Source organism: Frieseomelitta varia, unplaced genomic scaffold, assembly GCF_011392965.1.
Source record: "Frieseomelitta varia isolate USP_RPSP 00005682 unplaced genomic scaffold, Fvar_1.2 scaffold_275, whole genome shotgun sequence".
Classification (NCBI taxonomy): domain Eukaryota; kingdom Metazoa; phylum Arthropoda; class Insecta; order Hymenoptera; family Apidae; genus Frieseomelitta; species Frieseomelitta varia.
Window position 1 is genome coordinate 735260 of NW_025110007.1, and position 17477 is coordinate 752736.

General features: G+C 36.1%; 1 protein-coding gene across 1 annotated transcript in view; it reads right to left on the bottom strand.

Annotated features, from left to right (window-relative positions):
• LOC122529011 (fasciclin-1-like) overlaps positions 1-17477 on the bottom strand; it is a 355664-nt gene that overhangs the window by 75111 nt on the left and 263076 nt on the right. The window contains exon 2 of the mRNA XM_043654724.1: positions 14426-14561. Within this exon, the coding sequence (XP_043510659.1) occupies positions 14426-14561 (136 nt within the window). The remainder of the gene's footprint in view (positions 1-14425; positions 14562-17477) is intronic.

The following is a 17477-nucleotide window of genomic DNA, read 5'->3' on the forward strand; positions in this document are numbered from 1 at the left end:
TATACTTTGTGTATATAGGTGTACATTTCTTATATTTTATGCTTTATGCACTCGTTTAATTATTACTGTATTTTTTATAATTCGTTTCATTCGCAGAAGCTTATTGACTGCCAGTTTTCCGATTAAAACGCGAAATTACAATCGTTAATTTTGCTCTTTACCGACCCAATAAAAGTCGCGCTTAATTTAAAACAATTTAAGCAAATATTAAACAGCTCAAAATAAATCTGGATTTTTACCGATAATAAATTTAAAGTACACTGAACAGAGCTCTCCGATAACAACTCGATTTAAATTCTTTTTTCTTTTTAAATTCTATCGTTCGTCACATTCGAACGATAAAGCTAAGCTAAAATATAGTACTTACGTTATATCAAGGAAAATATTATTGTAAAATCAGCTCGCGAAATTGAATAATTGTATCTTCGCAGTCTTTCTTGCGACTGTACAAAAGAGAATATTGCGCGTGAGTGAACTTTGACATCACTACAGTGGATTGAAACTCGATTCATTGAATTCTACAGCCACGGGAGGAATATTTTTGTCGGGTAATGTTTAAAATTAACGGTGCGTACGCTTGTGGGTTGGTTTCGCGGGCAAATGAACGACACCGGTGGTTCTCGGGTGTCACCCCGATGGACACATCCGGAGGTGTGTGCAATTAGCAATTATAATTGCGCAACGACTAATTGGTAAACAGTAGTTATAACAATGAGCGTACATCGATCAGTGGCTTGGTGACCAGCGGTGTCGCTTATAATAATTGTCGGTTATAATAATGAGTCGCACTCGGGTGTTATTCGTTTAGACTTGTAAGTTAATGGTGTCTTGTTACATTTATTTCTCTCTTTAATTAATTAATCTTCTTGTTTCACTCACTCACTCACTCTCTCTTCAATTTATTTGATAATTTATTCTGCAGTTTCGTTCCCATTGGAATCGAATAATTCTTTTTTATCGAAATTTAAAATATATGACGTTAAAGAATCGTAATCGACGATTTTCACTATCATCCATCAAATCCCATTTGTACCAAATTTAATTTAACACAGTTTATAATTATTGCTCGAAAGAAATAGAAATAATCGCTCTTCGCGATATAATTAGTTTAATGGAATGCGACTGGCAACTAACCCAAACCACGAGAAGAAGACACTTAAATAAATAAACTGATTAATATACCTCTCATCTCGTCGTGATCTCGTCTGATATCACGTTCCACTAACCTGGTTCAAAACTCTAGGAACACAACTGCTGTCTGAGCCAGTAGCGAAAAAGAAATACGATCCGCTGATTTCACGGCTTCTTAACGAGCGTCAGATGGTGCAATTTGTATTCACGGCGTTCAACCGGAATTGATGTTTCTCTCAGCGGAGTTTTCCTAGCGGAAACTGATTCACCGCGGCGCGCCGGCTAATATGCCCATCGTTTTTCCAGACAAGTATTCCTCAGCCTTCGACAGGCTTCCACCATCCGAATCGATCGGTTCTTTCTCTCTAACGATATTCTCAACACGGTCTTTCTCCAGCCTGTCAGAGACGAGCCAGGCTTGAGCACATTCTACTTGGAACAAAATAGAAGATAACAGTTCGAAATAATTATGAAATTATTTCCATGATTTTATCGATTGTTATTGTAGATATGACAAGGGAAATGTAACTTATTTCGCGATTCATAGCGCGAGATTCGAAAGTTATTTCAAAGTCATTTCGATTACTCGAATAAACTGAATTTGTAGAACTGAATTTATAGAAAATTTGAAAGTGACAAAATTACATGGAAAACTGCATATAACACGAGAAGTTGATAAAATATAAGGAAGTGCAATTTCCTCTCGAAGCTTCTGGCTTTTAAATTATTAGATATTTTAAATTCGTAGACTTTAAGATTTAAGAAATAAAAATCTGTTCGAAAACGGGGAATAAAAAAAATAAAATATAAAAGTTATTCTCGTTTTCAACTAACGCACTGTTTTCTTTTTTTTTTCTTTTAATAATACGTCATTTTAATAATACGGCGAAGTTTGGTGGAAACTACGAGTGGTGACTCGGATGATACGAGCGGATATGCACTTCAGGTGTGATGCGAGATTGATACGAAGAATCTGTTGAGATTGATTTCCGCGTCGCGGAACGGATGATGGCTCAGCGAGGCCCACAATCCCCACGGACCTCTCCTAAGTTGCTCGGGACACTGTCTTAGACGAGAATACCGGCAACTCCCTGGCTTCTTTCCATCCTGGATGGAAATAAGTCTGAAAATGAAAGGAGAATACTGTCTCCCGTGGGAAATGTAGCCTTCTTGTTCGTCGTTGCATGAATCTTCGAGACAGGCCTCCTTCTTCTGTGGCATTGGCCGCGAAATAGCTTCGTACGAATACGAAGAAATGTACGAGGAAATAGCGTTCGAATTTCTATATTTGTTAACCCTACGGAATGGATGGAGGGGAGGGGGGGGGCGGATCGATTCTTACGAGACGCAAACGTTTTAAGTTTGTTGGATTTTCTATGGAAATTTGTATTTTTGTTTAGTTGGAATTAGTTTAATTGGACTTAACTCTTAATCGATGTAACGTGAAGAATTTGAATTAGTTAATTGTACGATTTTTCTATTGACCTCTGTCACGGGGAATGTGAAATATAAAATAAAATATTGTAAATTTTAGTGGCTGTTACTAAAATTACTTACTAAAATTATTACTATAATTGCTTACTAAAATTTGTAAATTTTAGTGAAGTAAATTACCGTGGTTGTATATCTATGACAATACCAAAAAAAATTTGACAACATGATAAAGTTAAAAGACAGAAATAGTCAAATGTATATTCTTGTACGTTATTTGTATTTCGTACAAATAATAATTTGTGACTTTGGACTTTGATACTCGTTATTCATTATCTCTACGACGACGCTTACGACGAAGTATTACTTATGATGATAAAGTGTAATATTTATTCGCCAGATGTGACGATTCAAAATCCATATCTCAGTGGGCCGACAAAAATCGATAATGTCAGTATATGTACTTATTGTTAGGCGTAAGTGTCGCGTGAAACGTCGAAACGTCGCAAGAACACAAACACTAGAACTCGAAATTACGTGTCGTCGACAAACATTTATACCTGAAGGACGTTAGTAGGATGTTACATCCGATGAGTACTTCGTGTTTCAACTTTGACGTAATATTAAACATCACGTTAAAAAAGACGTTTAAGAAAAAAAAAGAAAATAACAAGAAATTAATTTCTTGAAAAAGTTTGTCTTGCTTTCTGAAAGGAAGAAAGATATAATTGATTCGACAGAGAAGTGACACACCGCAATTAGATGCAAAATTTTGAAATAGTTGGGTGCTGGAAAAAAACGGATTATTTATTACGGTGTAATTCTCGGTGATTATCCGGTGAAATTTTCCAGATTTCATCGGGTGAAAGATTTAATTCGCGAAATTGGATTTATGAAGATTCAATTTGTTCTTGCGAACGTTCCACAATACGCCAGATTGAAAGAGGGAAATTGAAAAGAAAGGAAGGAAAGAAGGGAAAGAATGAGAAGATGGAGAAGGGAAAGTTAAGTTCCGAGTGGAGGTGAAATGATAAATTAAACCGAGCACACTAATGTGCTGCAGCAAAACAAGCCGGCCGAAGTTGCAAAATTATGAAACTTCCAAGACTAATTGTGAAACTTTTCACGATGTACAAAATTTCTGTGAACTTGCCGGAGTGATTAGGCTCGGGTCGGTTCGGCTCGACTCGGTTCTTCGTTAAATCGAGTAATCATTTAATATCCAGTCTCAGAAGTCATGTCGATAAATTAAGATCTGTAGAAAAATTACAAATATTTTTTTTTCAATTTCCCTTCGAATTCATCATTATTAATCTTGTTTACTTTCGTTAAATAAATTTACGAAAACAAGATTTTTTAAATATCAATTACGTATGTAATCTTTTAAAACACTGCAAAATTTGTAAAAAAATGAAGTTTTGTCTAAAATTATCAATTAATACGGAACATTCAGAAATAGATACACAGTAAAAATAATAAAATTATCGATTTAATTTCCGAGTATTATTGTTCTTTGTATACGTCGGTCAGAGAAATGAATTTTGGACCAGTTTTTCCCTCGATCGATTAATCAATTCACAACCAAACTCACTTAGACTCGAAAATAGTCGTTCGTTGAACTTTGATTCCATTGCAAAATTCGCCGACAATCGAAATTGTATCGGAAGTTTCGCAAAGTTTCGTAACTCTCTTGTTAGTTCGTCGAAAGATCATCGAATGGAGCGGTATCGCTTAAAACGACTTGATTTTCCAGGCAGTGGTGCTTTGTTATTTAATCGAAAGCATAAATCGCCGAGTTCTTCTCCGCGGCTAACTTTTGCCTCCAAGTTCTTTGTTTACTGTTTCATCGTGGCCGGCATCGAGCCCGCGGAATTACTCTTCAATAAGTGGCCTTTCGTTCGTTCTCGTCGAATCGTACTTGCGACGAGTTCCTTTGAAAAATTGCCTCCGGACCGAATAATATTGATTCGATCGTTTTATTTCATCGAACTCTGTGATCCTGACTCTCAGTTATTTACGCCAAGTGGCCATTGGACAGTCCCCGAAGAAATTCAGCCACGCAGTTCGACAAACGATTTGAAGATCGCAAAGAGAGAACGTGATTAAGGATCAAGGGATCAAAATACCTCTTAAAATTCTTTAAATTCCACACGTTTTCGCCAAAATATATACGGGATACGTCTCTGTAATATGTCGTTCGATTTAACAGATGGAGTTTCGATGAAAATGGAATTTAAACAATAATAATACGTATTAATGAAAGAAACATGTCCCTATCGTTCTAATGCATAAAAATATTAAACGATCAACGCCAACCAACTTAACACTCAACGCTGTATAATCCACCTAGTTACTAGAATATCGTTGTTGACATCAAAACTCTGTCCATTAAATCAAACAATCGCCCAGAGTAGACGTCGTTCGTCAATTCCTACCAGTGCAATATTCATCAGAGTCACGTGTGTCGTGCGGCGCTGACGTTGGTTAATTAACTGTACAGTAAGTAGAAGATTTTCCAGCACAATGGCTCTGATTACAATGTGATTTCGCCTGGTCGAACGAGTTTGAAATTCTGCAGTCAGTAACAAGACAAACAGTGGCAGGGAGGCAAGGAGCTTGGCCTGTGGCTAGAAGCCGCAAGATGTGTCGCAGCCCTAACCGGCTTGTTCTCTGCTACGTCGAGCACCATGTAACCTGGTTCTCCTTCTTGGTCGAAGGCCCTCCAAAGTCCTCTCGTCTCGTCTAGTTTCGTCTATATAACTGTTCTTAAGTTTCACGCGAACACCCGAACAGTTCAGTTACCTACCCCTTAAGGCCAAAGTTCGCGTTCCTCTTCGTCGCCTGACGAACGTCCTACTACCTTCTCTCTCTCTCTCTCTCTCTCGCCTCTCTTTTCGTTTCTCTTATTTCAAACCCGCCTTGATTCTCTCTCCCTCTTTCTCTCTCTCTCTCTCTCTCTCTCTCTCTCTCTCTCTTTCCAACTCTTTAACTTTGTACGAGTAAATTTACCGACACGCGAAGCGTTTAATATTACGGACGGCAATCTGGTTCTTTAGCAACGTGGAAGATTCAGCTTCCGTTCGAGCCAACGTGCTTCCGGTATCTGTGTCGGTGGAGTAAATCTTGCAAATATATCCTTGCTTATTTGTTCAGAAATCTTTGGATAACACGACAACGGCTTCTTGTTAAATTTCAATTTTGAAATCTCAAAACGTAAACTTTGTAACTTTACGCATCGAAATTTTCAGTTCCGAAGTCCACTGCTGAAGTTTCAAGTTTCAAGTCCCGCGAGGACTTCGAATGTTGAACTGAATTTCAACATTTAGAAACGAAACTTCGAATCTTTTAGTTTCAAATTTTTTTACTTTCTCGCGCGGCAATATTAAAAAGAAAAAAAAAAAAAAAAAAAAAGAACACGACGTTAGAGTAGCGAATTAAAATTTCTTCTCGTAACAACGCTGTAACTCATTTATCACCTCGAGTCTCGTGATTTTTCAATATCAATGGCTCAAAATTCAAATAACAGCAATCGTGTATCCGCGTAATGACAATTCAGACGCCGGTATTTCGCCCGGTAATAGTAACTCTGTACGAAATAACGTCCCTTCGTCTAGTTAAAGTTAAAAACGACGGTCGTTAGGAATATTACGATCAGCGCCCGACTTCTTCTAACCAACCGTGCTATTTTCCCGGCGCGGTTAGTTGCTCGCAGTCTTCTATTAACTTGTCGTGAAACTTTTTCAAGGGATACGTTATACCTTGCAACTGCTCCTTCCCTTTCTATTCGTGACTGCACAGAAAGAACGCGGGGCTCTTGTTACTTCTTTGCTTTACGTGTGTTTCGCTTCTGCGTCGGGGTGAGTCACTCCGAAGAGGGTGGGATAATTTTTCATCGATGGTAAGTGGTATTCTACCCGTGTCTCTTAAGAATATTTATGACTCAACGTTCACGTGACTCGGTGACGAAAGTTCTCGATGAAACATTTCTTTATGAACAGTAACGGCTTAAACATTTTTTTCGATGTTTCCTGACATCTTTTCATTTGATTTGCAAGTTTTTTTAAAGTATTTTTAAATATTCAGTGCGACAGTTTCAAGCGGATTTTATTTGTCAATTGATAAAAGTTATTATACATTTAGAAATGTATGCGTAGCGACAGCGCAGAAAAATATTTCCCGCTGGTGTACAAATAAAAATTATTCTGCTAAAATAATGTATCAGTTTTCAAGCTGTTTTTAAAATGAATAAAGTTCAAACGGGTATTGCACGGGTATTTATTTCTTTTTTGTTTTGGTATCACGTTCAGTGGCACTGCAGTTATTATTTCACGCTTCTTTTTTTCCTCCCGAATATTTTGCTTTAAAAAAAAAAAACAAACGAAAATTTCTTTAACAACATATTGTAAAATGCAACGTTGATAATGACAGTAAAGCTTTCGAAAATTGAAAACCTTTTTTTTTTGTGCTGCAGCGGTGTTTGATGCGAAGTAAATAACTTTCAAAAGCGTGAAATATTACGCAGGCACAAAAGACTTATTTTTTTAACTATTTCGTGTTATACATGTTCTCTCGTTTTTTTTTTTTTTTTCATTTTTTAATTCTTTGACCGTTTCGATCTGTATTATGATTCGTTCACTTTGAAAATAGTTTCTAGTAATTATTTGAAAATATTTTGTCCACGATCACGTAGATATTAATTCTGAACGAAATGACCAGAAGACGTTCTTTGAAAATTCCTGTTTTTCTTCCTTTGAATTAAAGAGGATTCTTTTTAACCTGATGGAGTACCAGCATATTGTACTTAGCGAATGAGATATTTCTTCGATGAGCAATATCGATGTTAAATAGTCTAAAGTGGAACAATAGCCTCAGAAGCTTCATTTATAAGACCATATAAATCGATACTTCACTCTAAGTAATTCTGGAACGAATATCAAATAGATATTCTCAATATTGAAAAGTGTTGTCACTTGATAATTAATACGTAGACTATGAATGAATTATTTTGCAAAAATTATCATTTTTCCATTCCACAAATATCCACGATATCAACCAGGAAACTAACGAAACAAAATCTCTCAAAGATACCAGTCTCCCGCTACCTCGCATTTTTCTCTCATGTCGATAACAAAACGCCAGTATCCCACGAAGAGCCAATTTATCCCAGCGAATAATTCGACCAACAATACCACGCAGCCTGGTGGTTATTTATTTCGCAAATTAGAATTGAAAACTTAGACCGTTTTCTTATTTAAAAAGAGAAAACCCCGACTGTCGTTCGCAGATTCTTCTCGGAGTGAGGAAGTTTTTTCGCTTTTTAATCGAGCCGCGTTTCTCGTTACGTCCCCATCCCCCTCCCCCTTTACCCGCGAAGTGAGAACCCTCCAGTATTCCAAGTATTCGAAGGGTTGGCTGGCGTCTAAGCGCCAGCGGAGCCAGCCAGAAGGGAGCCTAAAAAGAAATCCGCCTTGTGAATGACGATTATCCGTCAACGGCCCCAACGACTTGGCTGCCGCCGACGACGAAGGTTACAAATACCCAGAGGTACCCTTACTCACGCGGGCAACGCACTCCTTGTTTCACCCTTCGACGCCGGCATTCATCGTGGATTAAACGCGAAGAAGACCTAATGAATGTCACTACCTATTCCCCTTGAACGTCCTCCTACGCTGATGATAGATATTACTCTCTCGCGCGCTTGATGAGTCTTCGAACGATTTTTGGATAAATTGTTGTAACTCTGTGTCAGTCGTAGGTAGAATTCTTCAACGAGGAATGTTACAGGTACTCGAAAATAAGAAAAAGAAGAAGAAGAAAACTGTAGACGATGTATGTTACTTTTCTTTATTATATATTATTTTTACGATTGCTTATCATGGATAATAAAATTTTTTTATTGTCTATATATTTTATGATACAAACAACAGCTCTGGTTTGTTTCGTAAAGTATTATTTGAGTCTTCCAATTTTGAAACAATATCTGCCTCCTTAAATTTCTGAGTAGGATTCAACAAAGATATCCGCATTCTACATGCAGTTAGAAACAGGAGAATGATTAAAAGACAATTAACATGAGATGACTGTAATATATACGTGTAATACATATAAAAACTGAAAGATTTAAATTTGTAAATGTAAGTATATATTTTTTAATTGGAGTAGTCTGCATATCGAACTGTTTCACTTGCCTCGCCAAGCACTGATCTGTTCTACTTGCGCGATTTGGTACCGTTTCACTCTACATATTTGTCTGACCTGAGTCATTATTCTACTTGTACGGCTGTTACTATATTATCTAGTTTTTTTTTTCAAGTTTCTCATGATATTTGCAGATATAATCTTTCAAAATTATCGTGTTTATTGCGTATCGTGCAATAATTTTGAAATTTTATACCTTATTGGTGATGATAACAAATGTTAAAATATTACGTTTCGTAATATTGTAACATTTATTGATTCCAATAACTTGTTAGAGTTAATTTTTAAGCAAAACAGAATAATTTCAAATTACTGATATTCCATAATATGAAAATAACGATCAGCCTCGCAAATAAAATAAATGGCGTCGAAACAATGTTGACGACGCTTGAAATGAAATCGATAGATTTTATGTATTTCGAACGTTCGTTGAATCTAAACCGATTAATTGAAAAAAGCATGCTCGAATAATGGCAATATGTGCAAAAATGGAATGTTTATCAGGACCGACTGTGAGAAAAACTTCGTACAAATATCATGAATCTTTAAATTGGAAATTGAAAAATTTTTATGCTTTCTAAAAATCATATGACATTAAAAAATCATGTTCCGAATGTTTAATAATCATAGCTGCTCATGACGTACGATATATGTTATGTATGAAGTATCTGCATGTGATGAGAATCATAAGTTTCGTGTAACGTTCATGCAAATGGTACGAATTTTGTGAAAATAATATTAATGGATTTAACGTTTCACAGTTCGAATTTCATTTTCACAATTCTGTAGAATGTAACTGCAATTATTATAATCGAAATATTATAGTTTTTGTTTGAACTAAGAATTAAAAATGAATTGACCAAGAATTCTCTACAGAAATTTATCGAAATGAGAAAGTTACTCTCGACGATAATTTCTAAATCATCAGCAGCAAGTAAAGAGCCAAGCCGTGAATTTTTATACTTTTTCAAGTTCGTACAATAGTATAAAATGAAAAATTTCAAAACGAAAGCCTCCTCGTTCATACTACTTTTATACGAGATTATAATAAGACGAAATCGACCACTTGTATGCACGTCTAACCTGATAAATTCGCCACCATGGAAGAATAACAATTTGAATAAAATCGCGCTAAACCATAAGAACGAAGTTTCTCATCTAGCAACGAAATTGAACTGGGAATGAAATTTTTGTCGTTCAAAGGGTAACTCCGGGAGAACGCGGACATCTTTCCCTCCTCTTGTCGCTCGAGGCATCTTAAACGCGCAAAGGAAGTTTCTTCATAAAACGGCAACGCCCTTCTTAATTCCTTGTTTCCTTCGCGCGCGCGCACTTTCTTTACCAGTAATCGCGAAAATGCCTCGGGTCACGAAGGGGCGGTATGGAACCGTAGGAAATCGTCCCGCGAAACCGGATATCAGTATAAAATCGAGGATTTATTACATCTACGCGCATTCTTTCGCTCCCTCGCGCGCACGAATTTATTTCTTAGGAAGAACACGTGAGAAAACGTCAAAAGAATTTTGAGAGAATTGAGCGTGAATCGAGGGAAATCAACTGCACGATATTACGAAATGAATGTAAAAACGTGGTAATAACGAATATTCGCAGAGTTAGATATTCTTTCAGTAAATAAATATTCAGTAAATAACATTCGATGAAAGAAGCATTCAATAAAATGCTCGACGAAAGGGAAATCTAATATTGGAAGTAATATAAAATAAAGTAAACTTTCGACTACGTATTCACGGTATTATAATTTCAGTAGTTCCTAGAAGTTAGTCAACTCCCAGGAAGCTAACCCGGGAAATAAATTCTCGTTTAAATTCCGCATAAATATTAACCCGTTCTCTTAGGAAAATTCAATGCTTTCAATTTTAACTGCTCGATGTATTTTAATCAATGTACCAATTGGAATCTTGACGGGAATTTTTATATTTTTAGAATGTAATTTATTTTCGATTATGATTGTCAAATTTAGGATATTTTACGCTTTAATTAGTTAATAATTAAAAGAAAAAAATTAAACAATTAAAAGTCCTAAATCGTTGCGTCTCCAGAGAGTAAATAACCGGAGCTAGAGTTAAGTGAAGATGAATATTCGAAACGCCGAAGCGTTTTGCTTTATCTGCTGGTAGTAATTCGAAGGCTTATCAATAGCATTGTGACCGTGTCAGTGACATTAATCGGAGGTCTCTGTTCGTTTGGCAAAGCCGTTCTTCCTTAGTTAATGCAGCGCTACATCTGCAATCTCGCGCTGGTGCACCGATGGCGCATTATAGCGATTTACAGCAGCCGCACCGGCCCCTCATAGTAGCCCCTCATAGTTGCACGTGCATATGCGGCACGCTATCACGCTGCTCTGTCAATTATTGTCAACTATCCGCTTGGATACCTCGTTGACAGCTCGACCGATCGGCCAGTCACATCGAACGCTTTTAAGCCAAACAATTTCACGATTGTTTAATTATTACACGCTCGTGATGATCGACGCGTCTGAAATTCCGATTAGCCTTGATTCGAGATACGATCAGCGAATATCTCGCTTGTCTCTGGAGGTATAACACGCGAAAACATTTGAACGTTTATCTTACAATCTTACAGATGAACGATTTGAAATGAATCAAAGACATATCATGAGTCTTTATACGTTGTATCGTTATAAATTTATTTTGGAAATTCTGTATACATTCGCAGTTTCCAAATACGTAGAAATTTCCAATTTGAAATTTGAAATCAATCTGAGAGACATTCGTTGCTAAACACAAACTTGTTGGAAAAATTTTCTTGAACGTAGAGCAAGTATTAAATATGGTTCCTGAGAAAATGGATTTCGTTAATCCTTACTCTTCAATAATAATACAAAAGAAAGTCAAGACCTATTTGAAATGTACAGATCACACTTGAAACAGTATAAAATATCCAAATGATTCTAAAATCAAATCAAATCAAATATCTATAGTTTTTATCTAATATTCGCAGTCTACCGTGTATCCTAAAAATATCCATCGACCAAAGTTCATAATTAAATCAAGATCGAGACAGATTATTCTGTTATACACACGTTTGTCTTTCAATCGGTGGGTTCAATGCACGCGTATTATTACACTTACGTACAACAACTGCATAATGTCGATAGTTTGGTGGCTAGTCTCCGGTGACTTCTCAATTCTAAACTGATCGATCCTTGACAATCAGAGTTCCGCGCTATCCTTCACGGTGGTTGACTAGCATAGCAGCCCGTATTCGAGGCTTGAATGGAATCGAGACCGCACACGATTAAATTCTCCCTGGCCCGTGTTACCCAATCTTCTAAGGGGAAATCGCTTCGTCCCTGTCTCTGTTTCTTCGTCTGTCCGTGCTAGGAAATGTTCCTTCTGTTGACGCAGACAACGCGAACCTACAGACAACGCGCACACTACTACCGGGGATCGTGCGTGTAACACAATGATTCGCTTCTAATTGGAATTTGGAACGATGCAAATTTGTTAAACAAACACTTGTTAAGCGTCCAACACGGACACGTGAATCTTTGATTAAAGTATTTGCAATAAACATCTTCTAGCTTCTGTATATACATATATTCGTCTTCAGACGAGTTTTTATCTTCTGGTTTAGTCATTGTTGCATTTAGTCATATTTAGTGATTGTGTTGTAAAATTTGGAAGCGAATGAATAAATAATAAATATATGTATATATATATATATATATATATATATATATATATATATATATATTTCAGATTGGTTTATATAATGAATGGATTGTCTGTATCTTTCGTATATCAAAATGATAGATAAATAATTCGAATGTCCAAAAATACATGGAATATCCATACTTAATACTCGTTTTAATATTCAGTAGGTGAAACAATTTTATTCTTCGCGTAGATTCCAATTCTTGAATCGTGACGAAATTTCAAAATGTTTTATGCAAGAAACCAGTGAATAATGGAAAACAAAACGATGGATTTCATCTTGAAAATTCATCGATTAACCGAGAATTTTATGTTTATTTCATGTTCTTTATACTTTGGGTATTTCATTATTTCATAATTAGCGTTAATGAAAAGAAGCAATTGTTTTAATTATAGCGAATATCGGTATTTTTGTATTCGGACTTATTCATTATTCCTTAATTCCTACATTAATGAACCTTATATTTATTTTAAACCACTTGGCTGTAAGTTTGTGTTGTTTCTCTTACCTAAAAAGTAACAATAATTAACGACAACCAATATTCGCAGACGATATTTAATTCTATTCAAAAATTCTTTTTGCCTCTTCTTCTGAAGGAACAGACCCTTCCAAAATTGTGTCGCTTTTGTCGTGTACCGGTACGTGTACGCTGCGAACGTAATGCATCATGTCGAGCCGTATGCACGGACATATGCACGACCGTTACATTTTCGAAGATGCACGCAATCGGATCGGCCATCGGTCCGAACGTATTGTAGAATCGTAAATGCGACGGAACGTGCGGTATCCTCCAGCCTTGTCGAAGGACCTTGAATTATGGGTTAGGCGCGCGCTGCAGCTGCTGTGCATATTTGATGTATTTTCAATCGGACTACCCTTTGCCAAGAGCAAGTCCATCGTCATTTTACACGGAGACACGCCGATGAGCCCGGGATACGTGTACATAAGCCCGCATATATACACCTATGTGACATATCTTCGCCCGAGATCAAAGAGCAAGCTCCACGAAATTCGAAATTCGTGGGATTAATGCACTGATTAGACCGACGTGTGATCATAAGGTCTTAGGAGATAGATCAAACGTGTGTTTGAAATCACGAGACGAACGACAGTAGTCACTCTCGTGGGCAAAATTTTGGTCTATGAAGGGAACCAAGGCAATCATTTATCGTACACCGTGGCAATGTAAAAATATCGAAACAATTCTTCGCCCGGGAATTTTCTTTCGTACAATAGTTTCTCAAGAGACCGATTGATTCAGAATTTTGAAATTCGCGTACTGATCGGACTGATGGTTGTTTGTACAAAGATCGATAATGAGGCAAACCTGTCGGAATAACCAGAAAGTATTTAAATTTTGATATTTGTTTGCTCCAAAGAATTCGACGTTCGAATATTTTTTAGAAAGACGAAGGGATAATTTAAGATTCGTAAATAATTTGTAATTCTAAGACGATCCAGTTTCATTCTGTTTCATTTATAAAGCGCATTAATTGCAAACGGAATAGAGAAAATTTTAAGATCAGCATGTAGTTGTTGTATTATATTTGAAAGCACTGTCGCGAGTGATAAAATGGTTTTGTAACTCGACGCTCAGAAAGAATCAATATCAGGATGAACGTCAAAGAACCTCGAATGACGCCTGTTCCTGTTATGAAAATCCAGTTGACAAAGTCAATTATTTCCGTTACTTTACAAAAGAATACTCCAACAAACTTTTAAATAGAATCCACTTCACATCCATCACGTAGAGTTCTAAATTTCTACGTAGAGTGACAATAAAGAAAAGATATGGACCGTTCGAGTCAAATACTTTCTAAATGTACAACAGTGGAAACGTGTCGATCGCTTATTTTGCTTTTCAGTGCTTGCGGTGAGAGTGGAGCAAATATTTTCTCAGTTTTTTTTTCTTTTTTTTTTTTTAAGGACTTAGGACGAACGTGACGAGAATACGCAAGGTACTTACACATGTGATAGAGGACCAAGTTTTTCGTAGTTCCGTTGTACTTCTGGAAGGCTCGATTCGTCGGTGCGAAAACCGTCACATGACGATACGTGAGCGTGGTGTTTGCTACCTGACTTGCTTCCAATAACTGATAGAACTGCAACAGAGAAAAGAATATATAGATTATTACTCGAATGTTTCAAACTCTTACTTTAAATCGCGAATTGTTATATTTATTTATTATTTTTATTTATTTATTATTTATTATTTTACGTTTCTTTTGTTGCCATTTATATTTACGAACTACAACATATTATATTTTTAATAAATTATAGAAATGCAGCAAAAATATGTATATATATATATATATAGACTATTGAGAATTTTATTCTATTGTCATGGGTACCCCTAATACAACAAAATTCACCATGTACGTGCGATATTTAAAAAGGGAAAAAGAAATATTATAAAATATATATGAATATAAATATTTATAATTTATAAATATAAATGTGAATATTTACAAATATAAATATAAATATGAATACAAATATTTATAAATATAAATACAAATATTTATAAATATAAATGTAAATATTTACAAATATAAATATTTACAAATATAAATATAAATATGAATACAAATATTTATAAATATAAATATAAATATAAATGTAAATATTTACAAATATAAATAATTATAAATATAAATATAAATATTTATAAATATAAATGTAAATATTTACAAATATAAATATAAATATAAATATTATAAAAATATATTTAAAAAGGGAAAGGGAAATATTAAAAACGAAAAATAACACCACTTTCATTTCTCAATTACGTACTCATTGTCAGTTACACACAGTCGTGTAAAAACTGTCATGTTCGTAACGAGGAAACGAAAGGAATGTCCATCGATTTTCTGTCAGGGCGAGAACGCGGACGTCGTACGTGGGCATGGTGTCATAACGTAAGTGAAGCCACGCCGGATTAAACGTATGATTGTGCATAGCGAATTAGCGATTCGCGTTCCATAGGCCGGAGAGCGAGAGCGGTTAATCCGGCGCGTCGAATGAAATTTGCCGGGGTCTTTCGTCTCCGCCGAAAATTTGCACAAAGGAAGCTCGTTAGTTATCAATGCGCAATTAACCCTGCGCGTGAGTCAAAGAGCAGAAAATATTACACCCGGTGGGGGATCTGTGAGTCACGTTCTCTTCCTCAAGCGCTCCACGGGAAGGAGAAAAAAAAAAAAAAGCACAGCGGATAAAGATCCGCGAATCCTGCTTTGGTGTTCCTTTTCTGAAAATGATAACATAATTGATGAGATTGTCTTTCGCGTTGCTTCTTTCGGAGGTCTTTCCGAAATTTCGAATTTTCGTCGTGTGTCATTGTGCAAGATTACAATATTCACAGGTTAGACATTTTCCAAACTGTGACTTGAACAGCTCGATAACATTTTTAATCCTGTAGGTGTGTCAGTAGTGAACTTTTTCAAGATATTGTTTCACGATCTGAAATTATTGAAAATTGAAATTTATTCAATTACGTAATTATAATTGTTGCTATATGTATTTTCTGAACACGACAATGAGACGAGAAGGGATGATGCTTTGCATTTGATAACACATGACGTACGACAGGAATCCTTTGACGAGTATCTGAAAACTGATTTCCATGAAACGACGGAACACGTATGTAAACCGGGATCGAATATTTCCACGATCATTGAATTCGTAGAAAGGAAGGTCGCAGCAGTATCTCAAAGCAAACTAAGTTGAATAAATCAAAGGCCATTCCGGGAGCAACAATTTGATATGGCGACGCGAAAGCTCTCGTAGTTCTTTTGCCACGATAGAAAATACCTTCGACGCGCAGAAATTCACGTCGGGGATGGCGAATCGAATGAAATTCTTTCGGAAACGATGAAATCGCTCGATGAAGTCGCAGGCATCGCGACACTTAAAATTACAAATACAAATAATTGCCAGTGTCTTCTGACGAAATATTTTACAAATTGATATAGTTTACCTGTTGCATTATCTTTGAATAAATTCTGCTACGATGTCTAAAAACGAGAACGTAAAATACTTGACCCTTTGTCCTCGAAAACTTTTTTTGCATGTTTCATCTACAATTTATTTATGTTGAAGCATCACATCAAATAAAATGATATAGCATTGGAAATAATCATTCAAATGGTAAACATTTTGAAGTTGATTGTATCCTTCTAACATGTGATATCGTTTAAATTTAAAGCAATCATCATCAACGTGCATTGCGAGTTTGCTAGAACAAGTGTACTATATACAAGAGTTAATGATGCATAGTTTTAATCTGTGGAAAAATAATAAAACTTTCGTAAGAAGCAACGAGAAGTCCAGTTTATGCGATTAATTATTCCAATGAGTGTCAATTGATTCAGGAGTGTTTTCAAAAATTTTTTTCTTCTGAAATCCTTTTGTTCCTCTTACGTCTATTATAGCTCTCACTCTAAATATCTGTTCAAATATTACACTATTATACATCGCGTCATATTATACAACACCAAATACGTTTGTTATAATTATCAGCAAATTACAAAAAGAAAGAGTCCGAGCTGCTAGCTAGATTCAAGGACGATGAAGAGACAGTCGAATAGCAAAGGCTTAAGTAACAAATTTACATTTTCTATGCAGGCCATTATTCACTTTCTTTCTGCATAAATTGAAAGAAAAAAAGAAGCGTGTACGAGCACAGGCACGTCAATTATTTTCGTTGAAGCATAATTTAGCGGGCAACATAAAAATCTGAGTCAATCTAACGAGGAGGACCTCTCGGGGGCCATGTAATTATTTTTCCCGTCCAATAAGTAAGGTTCAATTGAATTTGTAGTTAAATCGATTGATGGCCAGCCAAGGCCGGCCCGTCTATTAGCCAGTTTAATTAGCAAGTCCCAGGGGTCCGGAAATAGGGCAGCCGTAACGACGTTTACAGGCGTCATCGTGCACGTTCGTCGCCAAAACGTACAACATTTATTTCAAGCAGTTAACGAACGGCTTGCAACAGAAGAAAGGAGAAAAAAAGAGAAATG